The sequence below is a fragment of the Oncorhynchus gorbuscha genome, linkage group LG07, assembly GCF_021184085.1.
Source record: "Oncorhynchus gorbuscha isolate QuinsamMale2020 ecotype Even-year linkage group LG07, OgorEven_v1.0, whole genome shotgun sequence".
Lineage (NCBI taxonomy): Eukaryota > Metazoa > Chordata > Actinopteri > Salmoniformes > Salmonidae > Oncorhynchus > Oncorhynchus gorbuscha.
The window spans coordinates 61052435-61078536 of record NC_060179.1 but is presented as its reverse complement, the minus strand read 5'-3'; the positions used below and the strand labels follow the sequence as shown (position 1 = coordinate 61078536).

The 26102-nt window shown below is 44.5% G+C and overlaps 2 protein-coding genes across 7 annotated transcripts in view; one reads left to right on the top strand and one right to left on the bottom strand.

Annotated features, from left to right (window-relative positions):
* The first annotated feature begins 1433 nt into the window (after positions 1–1433).
* LOC124039304 (BTB/POZ domain-containing protein KCTD5-like) lies at positions 1434–18525 on the top strand. Of its 6 annotated transcripts, none has more exons than XM_046355248.1 (7): positions 1434–1907; positions 13208–13316; positions 13558–13649; positions 15289–15384; positions 15988–16113; positions 16607–16730; positions 17720–18525. In XM_046355248.1, the coding sequence occupies exons 1-6, from the start codon at positions 1554–1556 to the stop codon at positions 16694–16696; spliced, it is 867 nt and encodes a 288-aa protein (XP_046211204.1). In that variant the 5' UTR covers positions 1434–1553; the 3' UTR covers positions 16697–16730; positions 17720–18525. The 6 variants fall into 6 exon arrangements, with proteins under 6 accessions (XP_046211204.1, XP_046211201.1, XP_046211203.1 ...); XM_046355245.1 differs by having other exon boundaries at positions 15289–15432; XM_046355247.1 differs by having other exon boundaries at positions 15286–15384.
* Positions 18526–21560: 3035 nt separating this feature from the next.
* The window catches only part of LOC124040155 (heat-stable enterotoxin receptor-like), a 28721-nt gene continuing 24179 nt past the window's right edge, over positions 21561–26102 (bottom strand). Inside the window, exons 24-27 of the mRNA XM_046357060.1 lie at positions 24806–24904; positions 24598–24692; positions 24377–24453; positions 21561–22641 (exon numbers count right to left, since the gene is read on the bottom strand). Of these exons, the coding sequence (XP_046213016.1) occupies positions 22419–22641; positions 24377–24453; positions 24598–24692; positions 24806–24904 (494 nt within the window). The 3' untranslated portion in view covers positions 21561–22418. The remainder of the gene's footprint in view (positions 22642–24376; positions 24454–24597; positions 24693–24805; positions 24905–26102) is intronic.

The window sequence follows — 26102 nt, the reverse complement described above, 5'->3', positions numbered from 1 at the left end:
AAGCCACCTCCAACGCTGTTTTAGAAAACTTGGCGATATGTCCTACCGGCCTCACATCCGCATACCACCATGTAGCCACGCCAGCCCAGGACCTTCACATCTGGCTTCTTAACCTAAGACCAGCCACCAGGACAACAAATGAAACTGTGGGTTTGCACAACCGAAGAATTTCTGCACGAACTGTCAGAAACCATCTCAGGGAAGCTCATCTGCGTGCTCATCGTCCTCACCAGGGTCTTGACCTGACTGCAGTTCAGCGTCGTAACTGACTTCAGTTGGCAAATGCTCACTTTGATGGCCACTGGCACACTGTAGAAGTGTGCTCTTCACTGGAAGAATCCCGGTTTCAACTGTACATGGCAGATGGCAGATGTGTGGTCGAGGGGTTTGCTGATGCCAATGTTGTGAACACAGTGCCCCATGGTGGCGGTGGGGTTTTGGTATGGGCAGGTATAAGCTACAGACAACAAACACAATTGCTTTTTATCAATGGCAATTTGAATGCACAGAGATACCGGGACGAGATCCTGAGGCCCCATTGTCGTGCCATTCATCTGCCGCCATCAGCTCATGTTTCAGCATGATAATAGATTACCACATATCGCAAGGACCTAAGGAACATTTCTGGAAGCTGAAAATGTCCCAGTTGATCCATGGCCTGCATACTCACCAGACATGTCACCCATTGAGCATGTTTGGGATGTTCTGGATTGACGTGTACGACAGTGTGTTCAAGCTCCCGCCAATATCAACCAACTTCACAAAGCCATTGAAGAGGAGTGGGACAATATTCCACAGGCCAAAATCAACAGCCTGATCAACTCTATGTGAAGGAGATGTGTTGCACTGCGTGAGGCAAGTGGTGCTCGCACCAGATACTGACTGGTTTTCTGATCTGTGACTAACAGATGCATATCTGTATTCCCAGTCATGTGAAATCCATAGACTAGGGCCTAATGAATGTATTTCAATATACCGATTTCCTTATCTGAACTGTACCTCAGTAAAATCTTTGAAATTGTTGCATGTTGTGTTTATATTTTTGTCTGTACAATCTAATAATGATATTCTCAGGTGGGATTTGTTTGTGAGTCATTTGTGAACCTTTTGATGAAAGATGTGTGTAGAACTAATAGCAATCAACCTAATCCTGTGTAATTAAACTACATGTATTACACTTTGTCTATTACAAATGGTATGCTTCTCATTCCCCACAATTTACACAACAATGCAGTTGAAAAGAATTGCAGTCTTGGCTCAGAAAGTTATTGAATAATATTAGGCTATCATCCAATTTTCATTTTATTTTGACATGATTTTTTTTAGGCAAGATTTTGGAACTACAAGATCCACAGTTCTCGGTGCACGGCAACAGCTTGGACATGACGCTCCGGTTGCTCAACCGGTGGAAGATAGGCGGAGCTCGAGTCAAAGCGGTACACGGTTGTGGTAGAGAGGGAACAGGCGTTGTTGAAAGGGAGAGGAAGCTGAAACGGCAGTTGGTACGCAAGCTATTTATTTTTAACGTTGCTTGCATCCATTGCTATTTCCTAATGGCAACGGAGGATAAAAGGAAATCTGTGCTGCAGGCTGAATCAGAAGTCGGTTCGTTACCCACACCTCATGGCTACAATAACAACAATAACAACAACAACAATAATAACAAAGATAGCGAGGGAAGCGAGAATACGACCACGGCCACTTCGAGCGCTACCGCATCGAGCGGGACAGGAACTCATAGCATCGGGAACGGCTCTGGAGTCAACCCTACAGTGGGAAATAACGGGAAATGGGTCCGGTTGAACGTCGGCGGCACAGTATTCCTCACAACGCGACATACCCTACTCAAAGAACAAACGTCCTTTCTCTATCGGCTCTGTCAACACCAGGACTTACATTCGGACACGGTAAGGCGAGTTGATCAAGCGCTTGGCTTCGATCAAGATAACATATCAGAGAAGAGCGATAAGGCAAGATGTTCATCGAACTCTCATGATCACTTGATGGAATTAATTAATGAATTGAATGGATGGATGGATAGATAGATAGACAGACGAATCAATTACATTTGAATGGTACCAGTAGATATGGCTCTGTGGTACGCCTACCCACCACCAGATATGGCTCTACCCAATACCCAGTGAGTCAGATGGATGTGCACTGGCTGCCGAATTCAGACCTGTGCAGAGTGTTTATGCAGGCAGCACAGAGGGGGAGGAGACTGGTGGGTTAGACAAATATCTATAGATAGGTTGGCAATATGTGACTGATCTGTTCGTGAAATACAGTACATCACTAATGAAGTAAGCCTATAATAGGATTTATTTCAGTGTCTCTGTCTTTCTGTATGTGTGATCACATATAGTATTGTCCCTTGGCTTCAAACATAGCCCTATAGTAGGCTGCTAAAATTGATTTGCCCTCCTACATCACTGGTTACGGTGAGTAGATAAGGTGCATCATCGTTGTGTGACCTTCATTAATGCCCTAGTGTCCATTAGTCTCGTTCCGACTCTCTTTCTCTCCCTCTCTGTCTTTTTCTCTCTTTCCATAGAATAAGTAAAGAGATTGTATGTGCGACTGTCTCTGTGTCGAGGTAAATAACACCTCTGTTTCCCTGTGGGACCTACTAAGGGACCTGGCACTAGGCTCAGCACACCGTGTAGTTCCTTGTGCAAATTCCGGGTAAATCATGAACACACCAGATGAGGGTTGACTTTTCCTGACCGGAGGCAGTGTGGCTGAACAGAGAGGCCAGGATGACAGGCGATAGAGAGACAAAGTAGCTCATTTTTAATCTTCGCCCTCTGTGTTTGTGTGTGTGTGTGCGCACATCTGTCTCTGTCCCCCTGCACCACTGGCCACAGTGAATAGATAAGGCACATCATCTCTGTGTGTGACCTTCATTCCTCCCTCTCTCTCTCTCTCTCTCTCTCTCTCTCTCTCTCTCTCTCTCTATTTCTCTCTCTATTTCTCTTTTTCTATTTCTCTTTCTCTCTCTCTCTCTCTCTCTCTCTCTCTCTCTCTCTCTCTCTCTCTCTCTCTCTCTCTCTCTCTCTCTCTGCCTCTAGTCAAACACCATCTAAACACTCCCTCCTCTCCTCTGTTATCTCTCACCCCTTTTATGGTCCCTCTCTCCTTTCTCTCCTCTTTCTTTTCATTCTCTTCTCACACTTGAGTCATCTTATTCCTCTCAGGCTACTGTCATGTCATTGCCTCTTAATTAACTGTTTCTAAAACAGTACTAGCAGTCTACTTCTTTTTCTCCCCACTAATTTACTGTTAGTCCCTTCTTGTAACCTGGCTTATGATGAAAGGCCCCACAGAGTCCTCAGGAATACAGAGTACCCAAGTCCAACATTACATTACAACATTACACTAGCTGTGTTTTTATTTTTCTGTTACCCAGGTGATTCTATCTTCACAGGACCTCTATTGTTATCCGCTGGTTTGTGCTCCAATCTGCAGTGGGTTGCCGCGGTGTTTAGAACACACACACAAAGACACACACACACACCAACTGTGTATTACTATTTTAATAAGATTATTGTCTGTCTGGCACCTACAGGCTTGCCCCCCCCCCCCTGTCTCAAAATACATCCCTGGTGCCTGCTGTCACCCCTGCCCTGACTTCCACTCCCTTGTGACATCCTCCTGTCCCTTCCTGTCCCCCTTCTTTCTCTCATTATATTCTCCTTTTGTCTGCCTCTCCTCCTCCTGCTCCTCTTTCACTCCTCCTGCTCTCCCTCTGGCTCTGTTCACAGTACTCCAGCTGAAACCAGCATGTATGCTGTAGTTACAGGTTCTCCGTTATCACAGTTCAGGATTGTTGTGAAGCCTCTCCCTCCACCCTCTGTGTCACTGCAGATTCCAACACAAGCCCAAACTCATCTTGATAACCTGGGTAGTAATAAGATACAGCGGTTAGGGAGTTGGGACAGTAACCGAAAGTCTGCTTGTTCGTAATCCCCGAGTCGGTAAGGTGAAGAAATATGCCGTTCTGCCGTTGAGAGCAACAACAACCGTTTCTAACCCCAAGCCATAAGACTGCTGAACAATTAACCAAATGGCCACTGGATTATTTACATTGACCCCCCACCCCCACCCCTCCCCCCATTTGTTTTTTAACACTGCTACTACTTGCTGTTTATAATCTATGCAGTCACTTCACCCTACCTACATTTAGCAATGACCTCGACTAACCTGTACCCCCACACATTGACCGGTACCCCCTGTATATAGCCCCGTTATTGTTATTTTATTGTGTTACTTTTTATAATTTTTTACTTTAGTTTATTTGGTAAATATTTTCTTAACTCTTTCTTGAACTGCGCTGTTGGTTAAGGGCTTGTAAGTAAGCATTTCACGGTAAACTCTGCACATGTTATTTTCGGAGCATGTGACATATAAAGTTTGAATTGATTTGATTTTGCTCCCCGGGCCCCGATTACATGGATGTCGATTAAATAGATTTTTCTTCTCAAAGTATTTTGTGAAAAATGATCATATCTAAATCTGAAAACTACAAATTTCAAGAACAAATCACTCTGGAGTCAGATGTTTACAGGATGTGTAATTTAGTCTGTTAAGTTAAAGTTCAAATTAGGCAGGTCTGGTGACGAAAAAGAAAGGAAAGTCTTGCCTATTTCACAAATATTTTATTTTTGAAAAAAAAGTTGTGTGTGTGTAGTCCAGTCAGTAAAAATATTTTAAAGTACTACATACAGTGCCTTCAGAAACTATTCATAACCCTTGACCTATTCCACATTTTGTTGTGTTACGGCCTGAAATCAAAATATATATATATTTTTTCCACCCATCTACATACAATACCCCATAGTGACAAAGTGAAAACATGTTTTTAGAAATGTTTTACATGTATCAAAATATAATATAGAAATATCTAATTTACATAAGTATTCACATGCCTGAGTCAATACTTTGTACAAGCACCTTTGGCAGCGATTACAGCAGTGAGTCTTTTTGGGTTAGTCTCTAATAGCTTTCCACACATGGATTGTGCAAAATTCCCATTTTTATTTTCAACATTTTTCAAGCTCTGTCAAATTGGTTGTTGATCATAGTCTACCGAAAGTTGTCTGTTCTTTCGGCCTACATTTGCGCGCTGGCCAGGTAGCCTCTAGGCCTATACTTCTAAGCGTAATCGGGTGTGTGTCCTGTTCTACTGGTGATATACAGTATGTAATGGAGAATTGATATACACTAACAATCAAACGCAAACAATTCTCATAATGAAGTTATAAAACAATGAATGTGCCCAATTGGCGGGGAGAGAGCGCATTCTTGAGAGAGAAGTGCATTGTGCATCTGGGCGCTACATGGTCAATCCGATGTCTGCATTGGCTATGCAGCATTTACAGTAATAGCCTGTGCAGATGTCAGGGTATTCATACTTCTTGCGCTTCGTGGAGCAGTGCAGAGCTGTTGTGAAGGAAGTGAGTTTGGGTTTATACAGGATGTACCGCCCCCACCTACCGTCAACCAATCAATGCGGAGCTATATGGAGCCCTCCACATTGTTACAATATTTGGGAGGCACATGGCCGATGCAGTACAAAGGTCCACACTCCATTTGGAGCCACCGACCATATTTTCAGATCAAGCATATATTGGCTTTTAGTCTAGACCTCAGCAATGTATTAGTTCACCGAGATGGGCACAAATGTGTATTTAATACTGCTCTACTAAAAATGATTGGTCGACCAACAGCCTATCAAACAAACAATGACCAGTCGACTCATTGGGGTCAGCCCTAGTTGATAATTGCCATAGATTTTCAAGTAGATTTAAGTCAAAACTGTAACTTAGCCACTCTGGAACACTCAGTCTTCTTGGTAAATGACTCCATTGTAGATTTGGCCTTGTGTTTTAGGTTATTTTTAGGTTATTATTAAAAACTCCCCAGTCCTCAACGATCACAAGTATACTCAAAACATGATGCAGCCACCTCTATGCTTGAAAATATGGAGAGTGGCACTCTGTATTGGATTTACCCCAAACGTAACATTTTGTATTCAGGACAAAAAGTTAATTGCTTAGCTACATGTTTTGCAGTATTTCTTTAGTTAGTGCCATGTTGCAAACAGGGTGCATGTTTTGGAATATTTTTATTCTGTACAGGCTTCCTTCTTTTCACTCTTTCAATTAAGTTAGTATTGTGGAGTAACTACAATGTGGTTGATCCATGCTCAGTTTTTCTACTATCACAGCCATTATACTCTCTTAACTGTTTTAAAGTCACCATTAGCCAAATCCCTGAGCGGTTTCCTTCCTCTCCAGCAACTGAGTTAGGAAGAATGCCTCTATCTTTGTAGTGCCTGGGTGTATTGATACACCATCTAAAGTGTAAAGAATTACTTCACCATGCTCAAAGAGATATTTAATGTCTGCTTTTTTATTTTTACCCGTCTACCAATAGGTGCCTTTCTTTTGCGAGGCATTGGAAAACCTCCCTTGTCGTTGTGGTTAAAGCTGTGTTCGAAATGCACTGCTCGACTGAGGGACCTTACAGATAATTGTATGTGTTGGGTACAGAGACGACGCAGTCATTCAAAAATCATGTAAAACATTATTATTGCGCACAGAGTGAGTCCATGCAACTGATTATGTGACTAAGTACATTTTTACTCTTGAATATATTGAGGCTTGCCATAACAAAGGGTCTGAATACTGGCTGACTCAAGACATATCAGCTTTTCATTTAACTAATTAGTAACCATTTGGATTGACATAATTCTACTTTGACATTATGGGGTATAGTGTGTAGGCCAGTGACAAAAAAAATCTTTATTTAATCCATTTTAAATTCCGGATGTAACACAACAAAATGTGGAAACAGTCAAGGGATCTGCATATTTCTGCGCAATATGCAGCACTGTTGTTGGCAGAGTGATTAGGACTTTACAATGCTAGAGGCTGGTGTTATGTGCTCTTGTGTGTACTATTTGACCTCCAATCCACAATAGACCCAGCACTGAAGTAGCACAGTTGCAGATCTGTATGGGCTTCAGCCAACTTTATTGTTTATGTTGTCATGCATGATAAAGGCAGTTCACTAAAACACTTGATTTCAAAGTTGACCAAACCCTACAACTCTATACACAAGACTACTTTTTAACAATTTACACAGAACATTTTTACAAAAAACACATTTACTGAAACTAACTGTGCAAATGCAAAGTTTGGGAACAGAATTTTGGTAAAAATCTCCCTCAGTTTTTTGTGTCCAGGTTTTCCAAAAACGGTTAAATATATGCTGAGATTTCAACAATGTCTGCAGAAAGAATGGGGTGTCAGCAATGACATGACACATTGAATTTGAAAAAATATATTTTGGTATTGAACTATGGTATGTGAAGTGGATTTACACCCGGTAACAGAATTGCGGTAACACAATTTTATCATGGGTCCCTGAGCTGTACTACACAGAAATGCATACTTATGGATATGAATGTCATTCTCTTCATGGTGGTGCATCCTAAATAGGTAAGGTATACATATTCAATATCCTCTTTGCATATTTGGGTATTATTCTACACACTGGCAATATTTTTTTTTAATGAGCTCTGCCTCCAAACAAGACCAAACCTGGTTGGTCCAAACCGGACCAAATCTTAACCAGTCATAGACGTCAATGTTTCACAAGGTTGGACTTCAAAGTACAGAATAGTAGAGTTCAGTAGAGTACAGTACAGTTCAGAACAGTACAGTACACTAGAGTTCAGTAAGTAGTGTTGAGTTGAGTTCAGTACAATATAGTACAGTAGAGTACAGTAAAGTTTAATATTGTTCAATACAGTACAGTAGAGTACATTAGTGTACTCAACTGTGCTCTACTGTGTATTGTACTGAAATCTGCTCTACTGTACTGTACTCTACTGTGCAGTACTGTACTGAACTATACTCTTGTTTACTGTGCTGTACTGTACTCTACTGTGTTGTCCAAACTTTTGAACCTAACTGTGGTTTGTGACTACTATGATTTCCCATTGTAACCAGTTCAATTGCAGGATATCCATTACTGATTGTTTTTGGTGGGGGAAATTCTGTTACCAGTTTGGTAAAGAAATTCAGAGTTAAACAAAATTGGTATCATTAAAAACACTAACTAGTGCCTCCCGGGTGGCGCAGTGGTCTAGGGCACTGCATCGCAGTGCTAGCTTTGCAGTGCTAGCTTTGCAGTGCTAGCTTTGCAGTGCTTGCTTTGCCACTCTGTCACTGCCAGCCGCAACCTGGAGGTCCATGGGGCGACCCACAATTGGCCTAGTGTCGTCCGGGTTAGGGAGGGTTTGGCCGGTAGGGATATCCTTGTCTCATTGTGCACTAGCGACTCCTGTGGCGGGCCGGGCGCAGTGCACGCTAACTAGGTCGCCAGGTGCACGGTGTTTCCTCCGACACATTAGTGCGGCTGGCTTCCGGGTTGGATGCGCGCTGTGTTAATGAAGCAGTGCGGCTTGGTTGGCGGGTGGAGCAGTGGTTGCAGTGCTAGCTGTGCCACCAGAGACTCTGGGTTCGAGCCCAGGCTCTGTCGCAGCCAGCCGCGACAGGGAGGTCCATGAGGCGACGCACAATTGACCTAGCGTTGTCCAGTTTAGGGAGAGTTTGGCCGGTATGCATATCCTTGTCTCATCACGCACTAGCGACTCATGTGGCGGGCTAACCAGGTCGCCAGGTGCAGGTGCAGGTGCTCGTACGGGAGTTGTAGCGATGAGACAAGCTAGTAACTACTAACAATTGGATACTACAAAATAAAGGAGAACAATTTTAAACACAGACTTGAATTGTCCTCCATCTTCATGAGGAAAATATCTGTGTCACGGTTTTCCTTAGGTGAAAGAGAGTCAGACCAAAATGTGGCGTGGCTATTGCGATCCATGTTTAATGAAACAAAGTAAACACGAATCAAAAACAATAAACGTAACACGAAAACCGAAACAGCCTAATACTGGTGCAAAGTAACACAGAGACCGTAACAAGGACAATCACCCACAAAACCCAACACCAAACAAGCTACCTAAATATGGTTCCCAATTAGAGACAATGACGAACACCTGCCTCTGATTGAGAACCATATCAGGCCAAACAGAACTAGACAAACTAGACATGTAACATAGAATGCCCACCCAGCTCACACCCTGACCAACCAAAACATAGAAACATACAAAGCAAACTATGGTCAGGGTGTGACAGTACCACCCCCCGCCAAGGTGCGGACTCCGGCCGCAAAACCTGAACCTATAGGGGAGGGTTTGGGTGGGCATCTGTCCGCGGTGGCGGCTCTGGTGCTGGACGTGGCCCCCACTTCACCGTAGTCTTAGTCCCCCACCTTGTCCGCTTCCGTGGCCTCCTCACCATGGCAACTCTTCTCAATGGACAGAGGGGCGGCAGCTCGGGACAGAGGGGCGGCTGCTCGGGACAGTGGGGCGGCAGCTCGGGACAGAGGGGCAGCTCGGGACAGAGGGGCTCTGGCGGCCCCTGGCTGACTGGCGGCACTGGCGGCCCCTGGCTGACTGGCGGCCCCTAACTGACTGGCGGCACTGGCGGCCCCTGGCTGACTGGCGGCCCCTGGCTGACTGGCGGCACTGGCGGCCCCTGGCTGACGGCACTGGCGGCCCCTGGATGACTGGCGGCTCCTGGCAGACGGGCGGCACTAGCGGCGCTGGGCAGACGGGCGGCACTGGCGGCGCTGGGCAGAAGGGCGGCACTGGCGGCCCTGGGCAGACGGGCGGCACTGGCGGCGCTGGGCAGACGGGTGGCGCTGGACAGACGGGCGGCACTGGCGGCGCAGGAGAGGAGGAAGGCTCTGGTAGCACCGGAGAGGCGGGAGACTCCGACAGCGCTGGAGAGGAGGAAGACTCCGGTAGCGCCGGAGAGGCGGGAGACTCCGACAGCGCTGGAGAGGAGGAAGGCTCTGGTAGCGCCGGAGAGGCGGGAGACTCCGGCAGCACTGGAGAGGAGGGAGCCCCTGTAAGGATGGACCGGAGAGACAGCCTGGTGCGGGGGGCTGCCACCGGAGGGCTGGTGCGTGGAGGTGGTGACGGATAGACCGGGCCGTGCAGGTGCACTGGAGCTCTTGAGCACCGAGCCTGCCCAACCTTACCCGGTTGAATGGTCCCGGTCGCCCTGCCAGTGCGGCGAGGTGGAATAGCCCGCACTGGGCTATGCAAGCGAACCGGGGACACCGTGCGCAAGGTTGGTGCCATGTAAGCCGGCCCAAGGAGACGCACTGTAGACCAGATGCGTAGAGCCGGCTTCATGGCACTTGGCTCGATGCCCACTCTAGCCCGACCGATACGTGGAGCTGGAATGTACCGCACCGGGCTATGCACCCGCACTGGGGACACCGTGCGCTTCACAGCATAACACGGTGCCTGCCCGGTCTCTCTCGTCCCCCGGTAACCACAGGAAGTTGGCTCAGGTCTCCTACCTGGCGTAGCCATACTCCCTGTGAGCCCCCCCCCAATACATTTTTGGGGCTGACACTCAGGCTTCCATCCACGACGCCGCGCTGCCTCCTCATACCAGCGCCTCTCTGCTTTTCCGCCTCCAGTTCTTCCTTGGGGCGGCGATATTCTCCTGGCTGAGCCCAGAGTCCTTTACCATCCAATTCGTCCTCCCATGTCCATTCTTCCAAGTAGTGCAGCCTCTCCCACTGCTGCTGCTCCTGTTGCTGCTGCATCTGTTGCTTCTCCTGCTGCTGCTTTTTCCGTTGCCCGTTACCACTCCGCTTGGTCCTGTTGTGGTGGGTGATTCTGTCACGGTTTTCCTTAGGTGAAAGAGAGTCAGACCAAAATGCGGCGTGGCTATTGCGATCCATGTTTAATGAAACAAAGTAAACACGAATCAAAAACAATAAACGTAACACGAAAACGGAAACAGCCAAATACTGGTGCAAAGTAACACAGAGACCGTAACAAGGACAATCACCCACAAATCCCAACACCAAACAGGCTACCTAAATATGGTTCCCAATCAATCAGAGACAATGACGAACATCTACCTCTGATTGAGAACCATATCAGGCCAAACATAGAACTAGACAAACTAGACATGTAACATAGAATGCCCACCCAGCTCACACCCTGACCAACCAAAACATAGCAACATACAAAGCAAACTATGGGTGTGTGACAATCTGAAAGATAGGTGGGTTTTTGGTAAAGGAATTTCAAGGCAGTGTTTCTGCAAAACTAAATATGTTTTGATATTAGTCTTTACCTCAAAATTATTGTGTTTTGATGCATTTCTGATACCCTTTAAGACATTTTCTGTCAGATCTTTTCTAAGACCCCTTTTCCATCTGTTTAACCAGAAATCAAAGCGTGTTCTTAATTTTTAGCATGGAAAATAGTTGACAAATGTATATATGCCTTAATAAATAAATAAAATACTCTTCGCTTTTATTAGACACTCAATTTGATATTCTCCTATGAACTTCACATGTTGGTACACATGGGTCCTTTTAGATGGAAATGACCTGACCAGGCTAGCATTAGACTGGTTCAGTTTGGTCTCAGTCAGTGTTTTCACACCAGGAGAGGAAGTAAAGATTGTATATGTGTCTGTGTCTGTCTCTATTTCTGTGCTGAGACAAATAACACCTCTGTTTGCCTAACAGATATTTCCTGTGGGACCCAGTGAGGCCCCCATAGAGACTAGGCTAGGCACACTGTGTAGTTCCTTGGGTAAATCATTAACACACCAGATGAGGATTGAATCTTCCGTGGAATTTTTTTAATGCACTGACTGGCGGCAGTGTGGCTGAACAGACAGGCCAGGATCACAGGAGATCACAGATATAGCCAATGTTTCATCTTCACCCTCAGTGTGTATGTTCATGCCTGAGTGCATGTGTTTATCATTCATAGCGAGGGTACCTAGATATTCTGGAAGCCTCACACAGGTGTCGTCATCATACATACTGTCAAGTCAAGTCCAATGAGGAGGTGTCTGTCTGTCCTCAACTGTAGTTGATCTGGGTTTGTTTGTCTCTCTGCCTCTGTCTAGCCCCCTTTCCCCCAGCAACTCTCCCTGTGCCCTTGTCTGTCCTCTGTATCTCTCTCTTTCGGTTTCTCTGTCTCTCTCTCCCTCCCCCTGTCTGAGTCCTCCTTTATCCAGTGTCTGCCAGCTCTCATCTCCAATCGATTCTTCTCTGCCTGTCTCCCCAGTCCCTTCTTCATTCAGCTGAGTGCCTCACATACCCTCCATCCCTCTGCCTTCTCTCTCTCGCTCTAATCTGCAGGCTCTCATTCCTTTCCTCCATTCCTATTATTTTGCAGCACTTCTTCGATTCAGATTCAGAGGTGTGCCCTCTTACCACAGCCTCTCCATCCCTCTGCCCGTCTCATTCACACTCTCTCTCTCTCCCTCTCGCTGTCTGTCTGATCTGCAGGCTCTCATTCCTTTCCCTCCATTCCTAATCATTTTGCAGCACTTCTTCAATTCAGATTCAGGGCTGTGCCCTCTTACCACAGCCTCTCCATCCCTCCCCTCTTCTCCATCCCACTCTCCATCTGCTCCTTAATCAGCTACTTCTGTCTTTCTTCTCCTCTCTTATCTAGCTCGCTCCACTCTGCCACTTGTTTGTGTTCCTGAATCCCTCTCTCCCAATTTCCTCTTTCTGAACTCCTTGGCCTCTCTCTCCTCCTCTTTCTCATCTCTCTCTACCTCCCTCTCTCTGTCTAGAGTCTCTGCATCTCTGTGTTTGAAAATGGGTGCCCGGGGCTGGTTTAGTAATCGGCGTGCAGGGAGAGCTTTATGGGAGATGCTGTAAAGGCACTGGCATGCCGTCAGCTAAGAAAGGGCCACGCCATGTGAATGTAACAGGCTCTCTCTCAATCTTTCTCTCCCCATCTCTCCATATCTTTCTCTCTCTCTTCACTCTCAGTCCATCTGTATATATCCCCTCTCTCTCTCCTTATCTCTATCCCCCTCACCACACTCTCTGAATCTCTCTCACACTATCTGTAATATAGAACCACTAGTCTCTAATAGTGCCACTCTTATCACTCTGAAAAGAGCACTTTTGCTGTTAGTTTGAAAAAAGTGATCGCAAGTGGGTTTCCAAACATAGATCTCGACCAAAACCCAATACAATAGAATTGCACAATAGAATAGCACTTAATATTGATCTCATATTAATACCTTTATTAATTCTTATGCTTGTTCTCTCCCTTCTTCTGTTGTAGGACGAGACAGGGGCCTATGTGATAGACAGAGACCCCACCTACTTCGGCCCCATCCTTAACTACCTGCGACACGGCAAACTGGTCTACAACAAGGAGCTGGCTGAAGAAGGTACTAGATTATATTTGGTATTAGATATTGCGTTATGATGCTATTATAATGTATAGTAAGATTGGTAATAAGAATGTAATAACACTTTGATTGACCGTGTGTGTGTGTGTGTGTGTGTGTGTGTGTGTGTGTGTGTGTGTGTGTGTGTGTGTGTGTGTGTGTGTGTGTGTGTGTGTGTGTGTGTGTGTGTGTGTGTGTGTGTGTGTGTGTGTGTGTGTGTGTTTGTTGTGCTCTGTCCCAGGTGTGTTAGAGGAGGCTGAGTTCTACAACATCACTCCTCTGATAAAACTGATCAAGGAGAGGATCCTGGAGCGGGACTGTAAAGTCACACAGGTCAAACACACACACACACAGCTTTGTTTTTGTGAATTTTCTGGACTTTTTGGGGAGTACATTTCTTTTCTTCTTAATCCTAATTCAGGGCATGAGAAACGCCATGATTGTCCTTTTTTTCCTACCTTGTCAAGACTTTCTGGTGACTTGTCAGGACATTGTGGTCCTGATAAGGTAGGAAAAACACACACACACACACACACACACACACACACACACACACACACACACACACACACACACACACACACACACACACACACACACACACACACACACACACACACACACACACACACACACACACACACACACACAGTAGATAAGATACAGGGATTTACACAGTACAAGATGGCTACAGGTCTGCTAAAACAAAAACAGACTTGTGCATGTGCCAAGCAGAAAGACTGTTCAGCCATGTGTTTCACTCTTTCTGTATTTTAAAGTTATTTTCAGTATATTTCACCCATCATGTCTATGATTTCTGTTATGTAACTTTCAATCTTCCTCCTACTCTCTGTATTATACACTTTACTGTACCCTCTGTCTCTACCCTTCGGCTAGACACACGCTCATGCACACACACACTGTGGGCTGTGGGGGTGCGTCCTACGTCACTGCTTATAACTATAAGAAATCTAAAATGTGTCAAATCAATTATATCAAGCTCAGGGCACCAGCTATGCATTTGGCTAGTGGCTAGATGTCAAAATCAAGACTCTTAGTTACAGCAGCCTTTCAATCCCCTCCTAGATGCGTACACAAAAATAAAAGATGAAATATTTTATTTAGGTAATACCATATGTTCCAGTATGGTGATAGCACCCAACCCTAACTCTCACTATCATTCATCTTCCAAACATCACTACCTCTTGCTAACCTCTTGCTCTCCCAATCTTCTTTCTCTCTGCTAATAAATGCCTTTACTTTCCTTTCCTTACAAACATCTCACCTTCTACAACTATTGGTCACTCTGTTTTATCTTCTCTCTCTCTCTCTCTCTCTCTCTCTCTCTCTCTCTCATTCTACATCCATACACCTTTCCCACCTACCTATATCTGTACATTCCCTCCCTCTCTTCCTCATCCTCCTTCTCCTATCTTTACACCCTCTCTCTCTCTGTCCATCAGCAGGTGCCTCCTAGACATGTGTAACGGGTGCTGCAGTGTTTACATCTCTCTCTCTCTCCACACTCTTCTCTCTCTCTGTCCATCAGCAGGTGCCTCCTAAACATGTGTACCGGGTGCTGCAGTGTTTACATCTCCCTCTCTCCACACTCTTCTCTCTCTCCGTCCATCAGCAGGTGCCTCCTAAACATGTGTACCGGGTGCTGCAGTGTTTACATCTCTCTCTCTCCACACTCTTCTCTCTCTCCGTCCATCAGCAGGTGCCTCCTAAACATGTGTACCGGGTGCTGGAGTGTTTACATCTCTCTCTCTCCACACTCTTATCTCTCTCTGTCCATCAGCAGGTGCCTCCTAAACATGTGTACCGGGTGCTGCAGTGTTTACATCTCTCTCTCTCCACACTCTTCTCTCTCTCTGTCCATCAGCAGGTGCCTCCTAAACATGTGTACCGGGTGCTGCAGTGTTTACATCTCTCTCTCTCCACACTCTTCTCTCTCTCTGTCCATCAGCAGGTGCCTCCTAAACATGTGTACCGGGTGCTGCAGTGCCAGGAGGAGGAGCTGACCCAGATGGTTTCCACCATGTCAGACGGCTGGAAGTTTGAGCAGGTCAGCGTGCGCACCTGCAGAAAGCCCCGCACCGGACTGCTCTGGACTGTGGGTTGGACTCACGCTGCTGCTCTGCTCTACCACACTCCCAACCAATCAACCCCTTTCCTGCTCTCTGTTAGCCAATCAGAGCCTCAGAGTCAGACCAATCAGACCAATCCAAGACCAAGGCCCAGTCCCAATCTGCTCACAAAAACGGCCTCCTTTTCACATTTCCTTCCGCTCAGAAGAAGACTGATCTAAACAGACACAGACCAGTGATCATAAGGGGAAGGAGATGCAAAAAGGAAGCAGAGCCAAGGAAGCTCCGGTGGAAGCTACCATATGTTGGCACATTGCCAGTTCAGTAAAGTGTTTTGAGTAGTACTGTAATGCTAAACATTGCCGTCAGTGCTTCAGGGTGTTACATTTCAGTCTCACTGCCCACAGTAGAGTTGTAGCAGACATGTAGTGCTGCTAGGCTGTCCTTACCCTCTGTCCCTCCTCCCTGCATGAGCATCCATGACTTTACCTGCTGTGATACGGGCTACCTCTCTTACTCTGTCCAACTTTCTTTCTCTTTTTTTGTTGCTCCATCTCTCTTTTTCTCTCTGTCTCTAATAGATGGTAAACATTGGTTCGTCGTATAGCTATGGGACAGAGGACCAGGCAGAGTTTCTGTGTGTGGTGTCCAAGGAGCTACACACACCTGGCTCAGGCCTGGGCACCGAACAGAGCCACAAGACCAAGGTGAGACTGACACACAGGAAACAGACACACACACACACACACACACACACACACACACACACACACACACACACACACACACACACACACACACACACACACACACACACACACACACACACACACACACGGGCAGATGTGTCTTAGGGATATACTCATACATCGTACACCACACACCATTCACATATCACCACCATTCACTTCCACAAAGGTCTGAAGTAGCAGGATACGGATCTGTCACAGAGTGTCTCCATGTGACATTTCTCTTCATCCAAGATGATCTGAGTATCCCTTTGATCTTAGTGTTGGCATTTTCCACTCAAACACTGAATGTCACACACACAACTCTCAAATGTCATTCACAAGCGCATTCACATTCACTCCATCATCCACACCTCTCTCTCTCCCTCTCCCAGATACTCAATCTGTTCATTCTTTTTTGTTGTCGTTCTGTCTCATTTTTTAAATTCTCCGTCCTTTTATTGGAGTGAAGGCTTCAGAGGTGCAGCGGGAGAAAGGAGCGCAGGATGAGGTGGAGGGAAGAGAGAGAAATACCACCCCGAATGAGTGGATAAGGGAATGACAGTCTTGTGTCAGTTTTCCAAAGACGTGAATGGGTGAGGATCCATGCTAGTGTTGTTGGCTGGTAGTGGGTAGTAGCAGTAGTAGACTGTGATCAAAAGGGATCCAGGGCTGTTCCACAGCATTACATTGCCTTGCCTCAAACTCCATACAGTATTCAAAGGCCAAGGAGAGACTAACTTTTATTCAAGTTTTTTTGATTTACAAATATGTAGAGAGAGAAAAGTAGGCCTTGCACTTTTTCTCCCCATCTTAAAAAGTGAACTACTATTTGTTTGAAATACCATGTGTGATGCCAGAGTGTTCGATATTGCTCTGGGGACATTGTGTCCTGCCTGGAAAATGATCTGTTCAACAGCATAACCCAGCTGGTCTGATGATGAGTTAGTCTCACTAGGCAGGCGGGTTGCCTCCCACATTAACAATGCCCTAGATCTGGGATTTCCCAGACTAATGATGAGCTGATGCTGCTGTGTTGCCATTGATCCAACCCGACACCTAAACGTCTCTCATTACCAATGCAATGACATGGAATAGCCCTGACTTTTTGTGTAGTGGTAGTATAAGTGTGTTTTACATTTTACATGAAAAAAAGACACAAACACACACAATCTTACTTGTACATGTGTAAAGGGGACATTTTGGCAGAACTGCACAGTGGGGCTGCAACGTTTATTTTCATCCAAACACCAATTAATCAAGTGACGAGAAGTGACAAAGAAACAATACAAGCTCACGTTGTTGTTTTTTCCATTCACAACAAAGGGAGTCCTGGATGTCACAAACACTATTACTTTATCATTCTGTCCCCATCGTCACCATCAGCATCAAACATTAAAAAATACTACATTTACTGTATGTGTTTAGATTGTTTCACATGTCACCCAATCAAAGCTGATACACAGTATGAGATGTGAACATGTAACATGAGCATGTAACCGATCAACTCTGAAATACAACACTGAGAATCTGTCTTCAAAGATGGCATCCTCTGATGTTTCTCCTGTCTGTGCTTGTCTTTCAGCTTTTTCAGATCCATGGATCCCGGATGTACTAGAGAGAATTGTACTGTTTTAGCTTGACATTTCATTTTGTGTGTGTTGATATGTGTTTTATCATTGTTGTTGCTTCTGGAGAAAAAAACCCAGAAGTGCTCAAACATTATTTTCAAAGATTATCGAAGTGTCCCTCTCACCAGCAGCGAAACACCAACATTTCAAAGTGTGTAGAGATATGTACAAAAATTACATTATTTATTATCATCTATAATTTTTTTACTGTATTTTAGTTCTAATCACTTAAGCCATGGAAGTTAGTGAATCTTAGTAAAATAGATTTGACCAAAGACAATGGTTAAAAGCACTGCAAATCAATGTGCTCATCCAAATGTGAAAAATGGTATGAAATATGTGGAATCTGACTCATAAGTAAATTGTTGTTGTTTGCAGTAGTTCTGACTTGTCTGATGCTTGATACAGTAGTGAGACCTGGGCCTGAGCCAGTGATGTGGCAATGTCCTGTCTCTGATACTGCTCTGCTACAGTAGAGATTGACAGTGAGACTCACACAGAAAGACAGACAGATGTCAACTAACTGGCCACAGTCAGCACCACAAAAAAAACCTCTTCCCCCTTACACACACTCCCTTACGCTCTCTCACAGACACGCGCACGCACACAGTCTTGTATAATTAACTTTGTTTGGACACACAATTCAGTCCCATTCAAAATCCTATTTTTCCTAACCTTAAGTATAGTTAAACACGTCACACACACACACACACATCTTTCACTCACTCACTCACTCACTCACTCACTCACTCACTCACTCACTCACTCACTCACTCACCACACACACACACACACACACACACACACACACACACACACACACACACACACACACACACACACACACACACACACACACACACACACACACACACACACACACACACACACACACACACACACACACACACCCATAGCAGTGCTTCCTGTCGGGACATGTGTGTTCCCTGAGGCATGTGCATGCTCAGCAGAGCAGAGCTCTCAGCCTGTCGCCCTGGCCTGGCTCCAGTGTGACTCTAGGCACTGGCAGGATAAAGAAGAGAAAGGTGCTGAAAGAGGTCTGTGTCTGAAGTGGCACCTTATTCCCTACATAGTGCACTACTCTGGTCAAGAGTACTGCACTATATATGGAATAGGGTGCCATTTTGGATGCATCCCTGTTCTCTGCTCATGTTGTAATGACAGGCCCTTGCACCTCGAGGCCAGGATGTTGTCATTACACTTTTAGCTAGGACTATGGCACAAATATTGTTAAAGAATTTCATTTTTTTTGTATGTATTTCACTGTAAATGAGTAGAAAGGAGATAAGATAAGACCTTTTCAAAGGCATCATGCACTTAGAACAGAAAATTGTTGCAACTGAATTATTAGAAGGTTTTGGCACTGGCCATTATCACCTCCGAGCCCCTGCAGCCCAATATTGTCACTGTCAGTAGAGACAGCCTGTCTCTGCAACCTTCAAATACTGCAAATATACTCATTCTAGTCTCTGCTTGTCAACATACCCACAGATCACCATTTGAGTTGATTTCAGTTAAAAGCTTTCATGGAGGCAATATTGCGTTTTTGTGCATGTGCATTGTGAATATAACGTTTGGCTTTGGTCATCAGAAAAAGAGCATAGCATATGGATTAAGATCACTTAATTGGTAAATTGCACATACGGTCCAACCAAAATTTGACATCTGCTTTTAACCCAACTCATCCAAAGCATACATATCCAGGTTTTTTTAGAGCAGTGTGTGGGCACTTCCAAACTGTGTGCTGTTGTTGTGGGGGGTTAAGTGCCTTGCTCAAAGGCAGGCAGTGGCATCTAGGATTTGATACCAGCAACCCTCATGTTGCCAGCTCGCTTGGCACAAGATTTATACCGTCAGACACACTTCAAGTTGCTGGCTCGCCTCCCTAACTGCTAGGCTACCTACCTGGCTTGGGTGCCTTGACAATATAGGCATGTACAAAGTCTCTGGGAAAATTAGTTTGAGTCGGTCAATGGACTGCAAAATTACTATACTACATTTCTTTTGTACATGTGTTTTAGTTATTTATTTTCATGACATGTTAATTGCATGTTTTTTTCAGAATCATGATTACTGCTGTAAAATATTTTTTACAACAAAGCTTATCTTGTATTTTTCCTGTTTTTAAGTGTCATTGTTTAAAAAAAAGTATTCTATGTCTAGCCATGTGCCAGGCATTGATTGACCTCATGTTTTGGTGGTTTTGCATCAGAAGATGTCCCCCTTAATGAGACTACTCTAGTTTGTAGCCTTAGCTCAAACTGTTTGTGCTTTTCCAAGACATCAGAACGTGAGCTGAAAACCTGGTATTCCTCAGCATGTTTAAAAAAACAAAAGTTCTACTCATCCATGAGCATGACAGATTTGATCTATTTATATATATATATATATATACGTGTATGTATACAGTACCAGTCTTATTTTTCTGTTTTCAATATTGTGGAATAATAGTGAAGACATCAAAACTATGAAATAACATATATATATAACATATATATGGAATCATGTAGTAACCAAAAAAGTGTTTATATTTCAGTAGCCACCCTTTGCGTTGATGACAGCTTTGCACACTCTTGGCATTCTCTCAATCAGCTTCACCTGGAATGCTTTTCCAACAGTCTTGAAAGAGTTGACTCTGCGGTCCAACTCATCCCAAACCATCTCAATTGGGTTGAGGTCGGGTGATTGTGGAGGCCAGGTCATCTGATGCAGCACTCCATCACTCTCCTTCTTCGTCAAATAGTCCTTACACAGTCTGGAGGTGTGTTGGGTTATTGTCCTGTTGAAAAACAAATTATAGTCCCATTAAGCTCAAACCAGATGGGATGGTGTATCTTCTGCAGAATGCTGTGGTAGCCATGCTGGTTATTAAGTGTGGCTTGAATTCTAAATAAATCACTGACTGTGTCACCAGCAAAGCACACCTGCACCATCAAACCTGCTTCACCATGGGAACCACACGTGCGGAGATCATCAGTTCACCGACTCTGCGTCTCACTCACAAAGACACGGCAGTTGGAACCAAAGATCTCAAATTTGGACTCATCAGACCAAAAGACATATTTCCACCCATCTAATGTCCATTGTTCATGTTTCTTGGCCCAAGCAACTTCTTCTTATTGGTGTTCTTTGGTAGTGGTTTCCAGAAATTCCACCATCAAGGCCTGATTCACACAGTCTCTGAACAGTTGATGTTGAGATGTGTCTGTTACTTGAACTCTGTGATGCATTTATTTGGGCTGCAATTTCAGATGCTGGTAACTCTAATGAACTTATCGTCTACAGCAGAGGTAACTCTGGGTCTTCCTTTCTTATGACGGTCCTCATGAGAGCCAGTTTCATCATAGCGCTTAAAGGTTTTTGGGAAGTGTTCTGCATTGACTGACCTTCATGTCTTAAAGTAATGATGGACTGTCGTTTCTCTTTGCTTATTTGAGCTGTTCTTTTACCAAATAGGTAATTAAATAGGTAACTAATTCATGGAGTTGGTTGAAAGAATGCCAAGAGTGTGCAAAGCTGTCATCAGGGCAAAGGGTGGCTACATTGAAGAATCTCGAATATAAAATATATTTTGATTTGTTTATCATGTTTTTGGTTACTACATGATTTCATATGTTCATAGTTATAATGTCTTCACTATTATTCTACAATGTAGAACATAGTATAAATAAAGATAAACCCTTGAATGTGTAAGTTAGGTTTGTCATCTTTTGTCTGGTACTGTATATGGGTTTCACTGTAGTTAATCTCATTAACTTGTTCCCGGACAATAGATCAGAAGTGATTTTTTTTATTAGGCATCTAATGCTGTTACAATAGCCAGGGTTGATTTGCTTTACAATACATTATCTTTATACAGATGTTTTTTATGGGTATAATAGTAATAGCAGTCATGCTATTTTCTTTTTTTTAAAGAATCTAAACAATGTAAATATGTGTTAGACAATTGTGCATAGTCATTTATAATTCACTGTAGAAAATCAGCGAGAGTGAGAACTTCCTTCCTTCCTTCCTAAAGCTTCAATGTACACAGATACACCCCCATAACTTCAGACATCAGTGACATGGGAATTGTAATGCCTCAATATACTGTAACAGGCTCAATGAAACATGCTGTACAGGAATGATTCCTACAACTGTCAAATATAATCATAAAAATAAATACAGTTTCAATGTCATTTGTTTTTAAACCATCAATTATTTTAATTTTCAGGATGAAATATTATCACAACAATGGTCCCCATATATTGCAATGAGTTAAAAGGAAGAAATGTGTGAGGATTAATAATTGTAATATTTGATTGTAAACAACACAATTATTTAACACTTAAAAGGTACAAAAAAAGTAAGTACTTTTTGCTATCCTACCTAAGGTCAGTATTATTTTTCTCAGCATTTCTAGTGCTGAGGTTGTGGAATAGGAAGGTTTCCAGTATATCAGTACAGTGCTTAGTTGGTCTACAGCTTTGTGGTTCCTGCAAAAGGCCAGAATTATAACTCAAGATCTGCATGTGACTTTAGTTTTCAGCGAAATCTTCAATTGACAACCAAGAATGATTGATGCAAAAGTTTGGAGAAAACTTTCACATCAATAGACAAACAGCATAACCCTATTTCTCCCTGTCAAAATAACTACAATAAAGTACTGAAGTTGTTGACCGTAGCCAGATGGAGGTACTCTGGCTGGTCATCGTTATCCTCCTCCTCTCCCCCCTGCTCCCCTCCGTCCCTCCCCACCCTCTGCCTCATGGACAGGGTATTCCTCTCCTCCATGACCTCTGACCCCAGCGAGCGGTTCTCAAGACACTCCTGGATCATCTGGGCCAGATCCTGCTGCAGACGCTGGCAGTTCTCCCTGCAGGGAAGGACAAGGACATAGGAGTTAATTATATAGATCTACATACAGTGCATTCGGAAAGTATTCAGACCCCTTGACTTTTTCCCCCAAAAATGTACTTGTCAGCCTTATTCTAAAATGGATTAAATCGTTTTTCCCCCTCGTCAATCTACACACAATACCCCATAATGACAAAGCAAAAAACAGTTTTTTTGCACATTTATTAAAAATAAAAACTGAAATATTACATTTACGTAAGTATTCAGACCCTTTACCCAGTACTTTGTTGAAGCCCCTTTGGCAGCAATTACAGCCTTGAGTCTTATTCTGTATGACCCTACAAGCTTGGCACACCTGTATTTGGAGAGTTTCTCCCATTCTTCTCTGCAGATCCTCTCAAGCTCTGTCTGGTTGGATGGGGAGTGTCGCTGCACATCCATTTTCAGGTCTCTCCAGAGATGTTCAGGTTCAAGTCTAGGCTCTGGCTGGACCACTCAAGGACATTCAGAGACTTTTCCTTAAGCCCCTCCAGCATTGTCTTGGCTGTGTGCTTAGGGTCGATGTCCTTTTGGAAGATCTCTCTGTACTTTGCTCCGTTTATCTTTCCCTTGATCCTGACTAGTCTTACAGTCCCTGCCTCTGATAAAAAAACACAGCATGATGCTGCCACCACCATTCTTCACCGTAGGGATGGTGCCAGGTTTCCTCCAGACGTGACACTTGACATTCAGGCCAAAGAATCCAGTCTTAGTTTCATCAGAACAGAGAATCTTGTTTCTCATTGTCTGAGAGACTTTAGGTGCCTTTTGGCAAACTGCAAGCGGGCTGTCATGTGCCTTTTACTGAGAAGTAGCTTCTGTCTGGCCACTCTACCATAAAGGCCTGATTGGTGGAGTGCTGCAGAGATGGCTGTCCTTCTGGAATGTTCTGCCATCTCCACGGAGGAACTCTGGAGCGCTGTCAGAGTAACCATCTGGTTCTTGGTCATTTCCCTGACCAAGGCCCTTTCCCCCCGATTGCTCAGTTTGGCCGGGTGGCCAGCTACAGGAACTTATAGGAACTTCTTCCATTTAAGAATGATGGAGGCCACTGTGTTCTTGGAGAACTTCAATGCTGCAGAAATGTTTTGGTACCCTTTCCCAGATCTGTGCCTTGCCACAATCCTGTCTCAGAGCTCTAGGGGCAATTCCTTTGACCTCGTTGCTTAGTTTTTGCTCTGACATGCCCTGTCAACTGTGGGACCTTTAAATAGACAGGTGTGTGCCTTTCCCAATCATACCCAATCAATTGAATTTACCACAGGTGGACTCAAATCAATTTGTAGAAACATCTCAAGAATGCTCAAGGGAAACAAGATGCACCTGAGCTCAACTTCGAGTCTCATAGCAAAGGGTCCGAATACTTTTGTAAATATGTTATTTCTGTTTTTAATTTTTAATACATTTGCTGTTTTTGCTTTGTCATTATTGGGTATTGTGTGTAGATTGATAAGGGAAACAAATTATTTAATCAATTTTCGAATAAGGCTGTAACGTAACAAAATGTGGAAAAAGGAACGGGGTCTGAATACTTTCTGAATGCATTGTAGATATGTAGCTCTAATGATATCTGTTTACCCTACAAAATGGAAGAAAGAAATGAATGTAGAAGTTAATAATATAGATAGATCTAAAGATGACGTGTAGCTCTAGTGATGTACATTCTCGTGACTAAGTTATAGGTGAGCATATAAATTAGCAGCAGGTTAACTCACGCTGTCGGTGGCGTTGGCAGGTTGTAGTCCTCTCCTGTTTCACCTGTCAACCAGTAGGTCAACTCTGTGCCTTTACCCTGGGATATATATATATACACACACACAATATTATATGATATTCAACACAGTAGATAAGAGTACTAAATAGTTCAAATGGCATCAAAAAAATCTGTATGATTCTGTCATGACAAAGCGCAAAGCGGCATGTGCCATGTCCATACCTTGAGAAAAGTCTCGCCTCTCTTCTCGTACTCAAACTTGCAGTCTGTCCTCTGTAGGATGCTGATGGTGGGCTGACTGACGTGGATTCTCAGGGCTGGGCGGAGAGAGACAGAGTTGTATTTTACTCACCTGCCATGACAGCTGATATGAACATGAAATGTTTGTGTAGATTTGGTGTGGATATTTCCAGTGTTCCTGTAGCCTTACGATGTCCCGTTGACTCCATGCTAGAGGCAGTGTTGACTGTGTCTCCAAACAGGCAGTATCTGGGCATCTTTATCCCCACCACTCCTGCTGCACAGGGGCCTAGGGAACAAGTAGTAAGACTTAAGGGGGGTATTGATGACAGACAGAGGGAGGAGAGAGAGAGAGGGATGTTACAGGAAAGAGCAGAGACCAAGGAGGTTTTGTATTATGTAAGTCACTTGGCTCTGTCATAACCTCACATGGTCTCTCCTATCATTGCTATGCAGATGACACACAATTAATCTTCTCCTTTCCCCCTTCTGATGACCAGGTGGCGAATCGCATCTCTGCATGTCTGGCAGACATATCAGTGTGGATGACGGATCACCACCTCAAGCTGAACTTCGGCAAGACGGAGCTGCTCTTCCTCCCGGGGAAGGACTGCCCGTTCCATGATCTCGCCATCACGGTTGACAACTCCATTGTGTCCTCCTCCCAGAGCGCTAAGAACCTTGGCGTGATCCTGGACAACACCCTGTCGTTCTCAACTAACATCAAGGCGGTGGCCCGTTCCTGTAGGTTCATGCTCTACAACATCCGCAGAGTACGACCCTGCCTCACACAGGAAGCGGCACAGGTCCTAATCCAGGCACTTGTCATCTCCCGTCTGGATTACTGCAACTCGCTGTTGGCTGGGCTCCCTGCCTGTGCCATTAAACCCCTACAACTCATCCAGAACGCCGCAGCCCGTCTGGTGTTCAACCTTCCCAAGTTCTCTCACGTCACCCCGCTCCTCCACTCTCTCCACTGGCTTCCAGTTGAAGCTCGCATCCGCTACAAGACCATGGTGCTTGCCTACGGAGCTGTGAGGGGAACGGCACCTCAGTACCTCCAGGCTCTGATCAGGCCCTACACCCAAATAAGGGCACTGCGTTCATCCACCTCTGGCCTGCTCGCCTCCCTACCACTGAGGAAGTACAGTTCCCGCTCAGCCCAGTCAAAACTGTTCGCTGCTCTGGCTCCCCAATGGTGGAACAAACTCCCTCACGACGCCAGGACAGCGGAATCAATCACCACCTTCCGGAGACACCTGAAACCCCACCTCTTTAAGGAATACCTAGGATAGGATAAAGTAATCCTTCTCACCCCCCTTAAAATATGTAGATGCACTATTGTAAAGTGGCTGTTCCACTGGATGTCATAAGGTGAATGCACCAATTTGTAAGTCGCTCTGGATAAGAGCGTCTGCTAAATGACTTAAATGTAATGTAATGTAATGTATTGATGATATGTACGAGGAGAGAGAAGGACGTGTTAT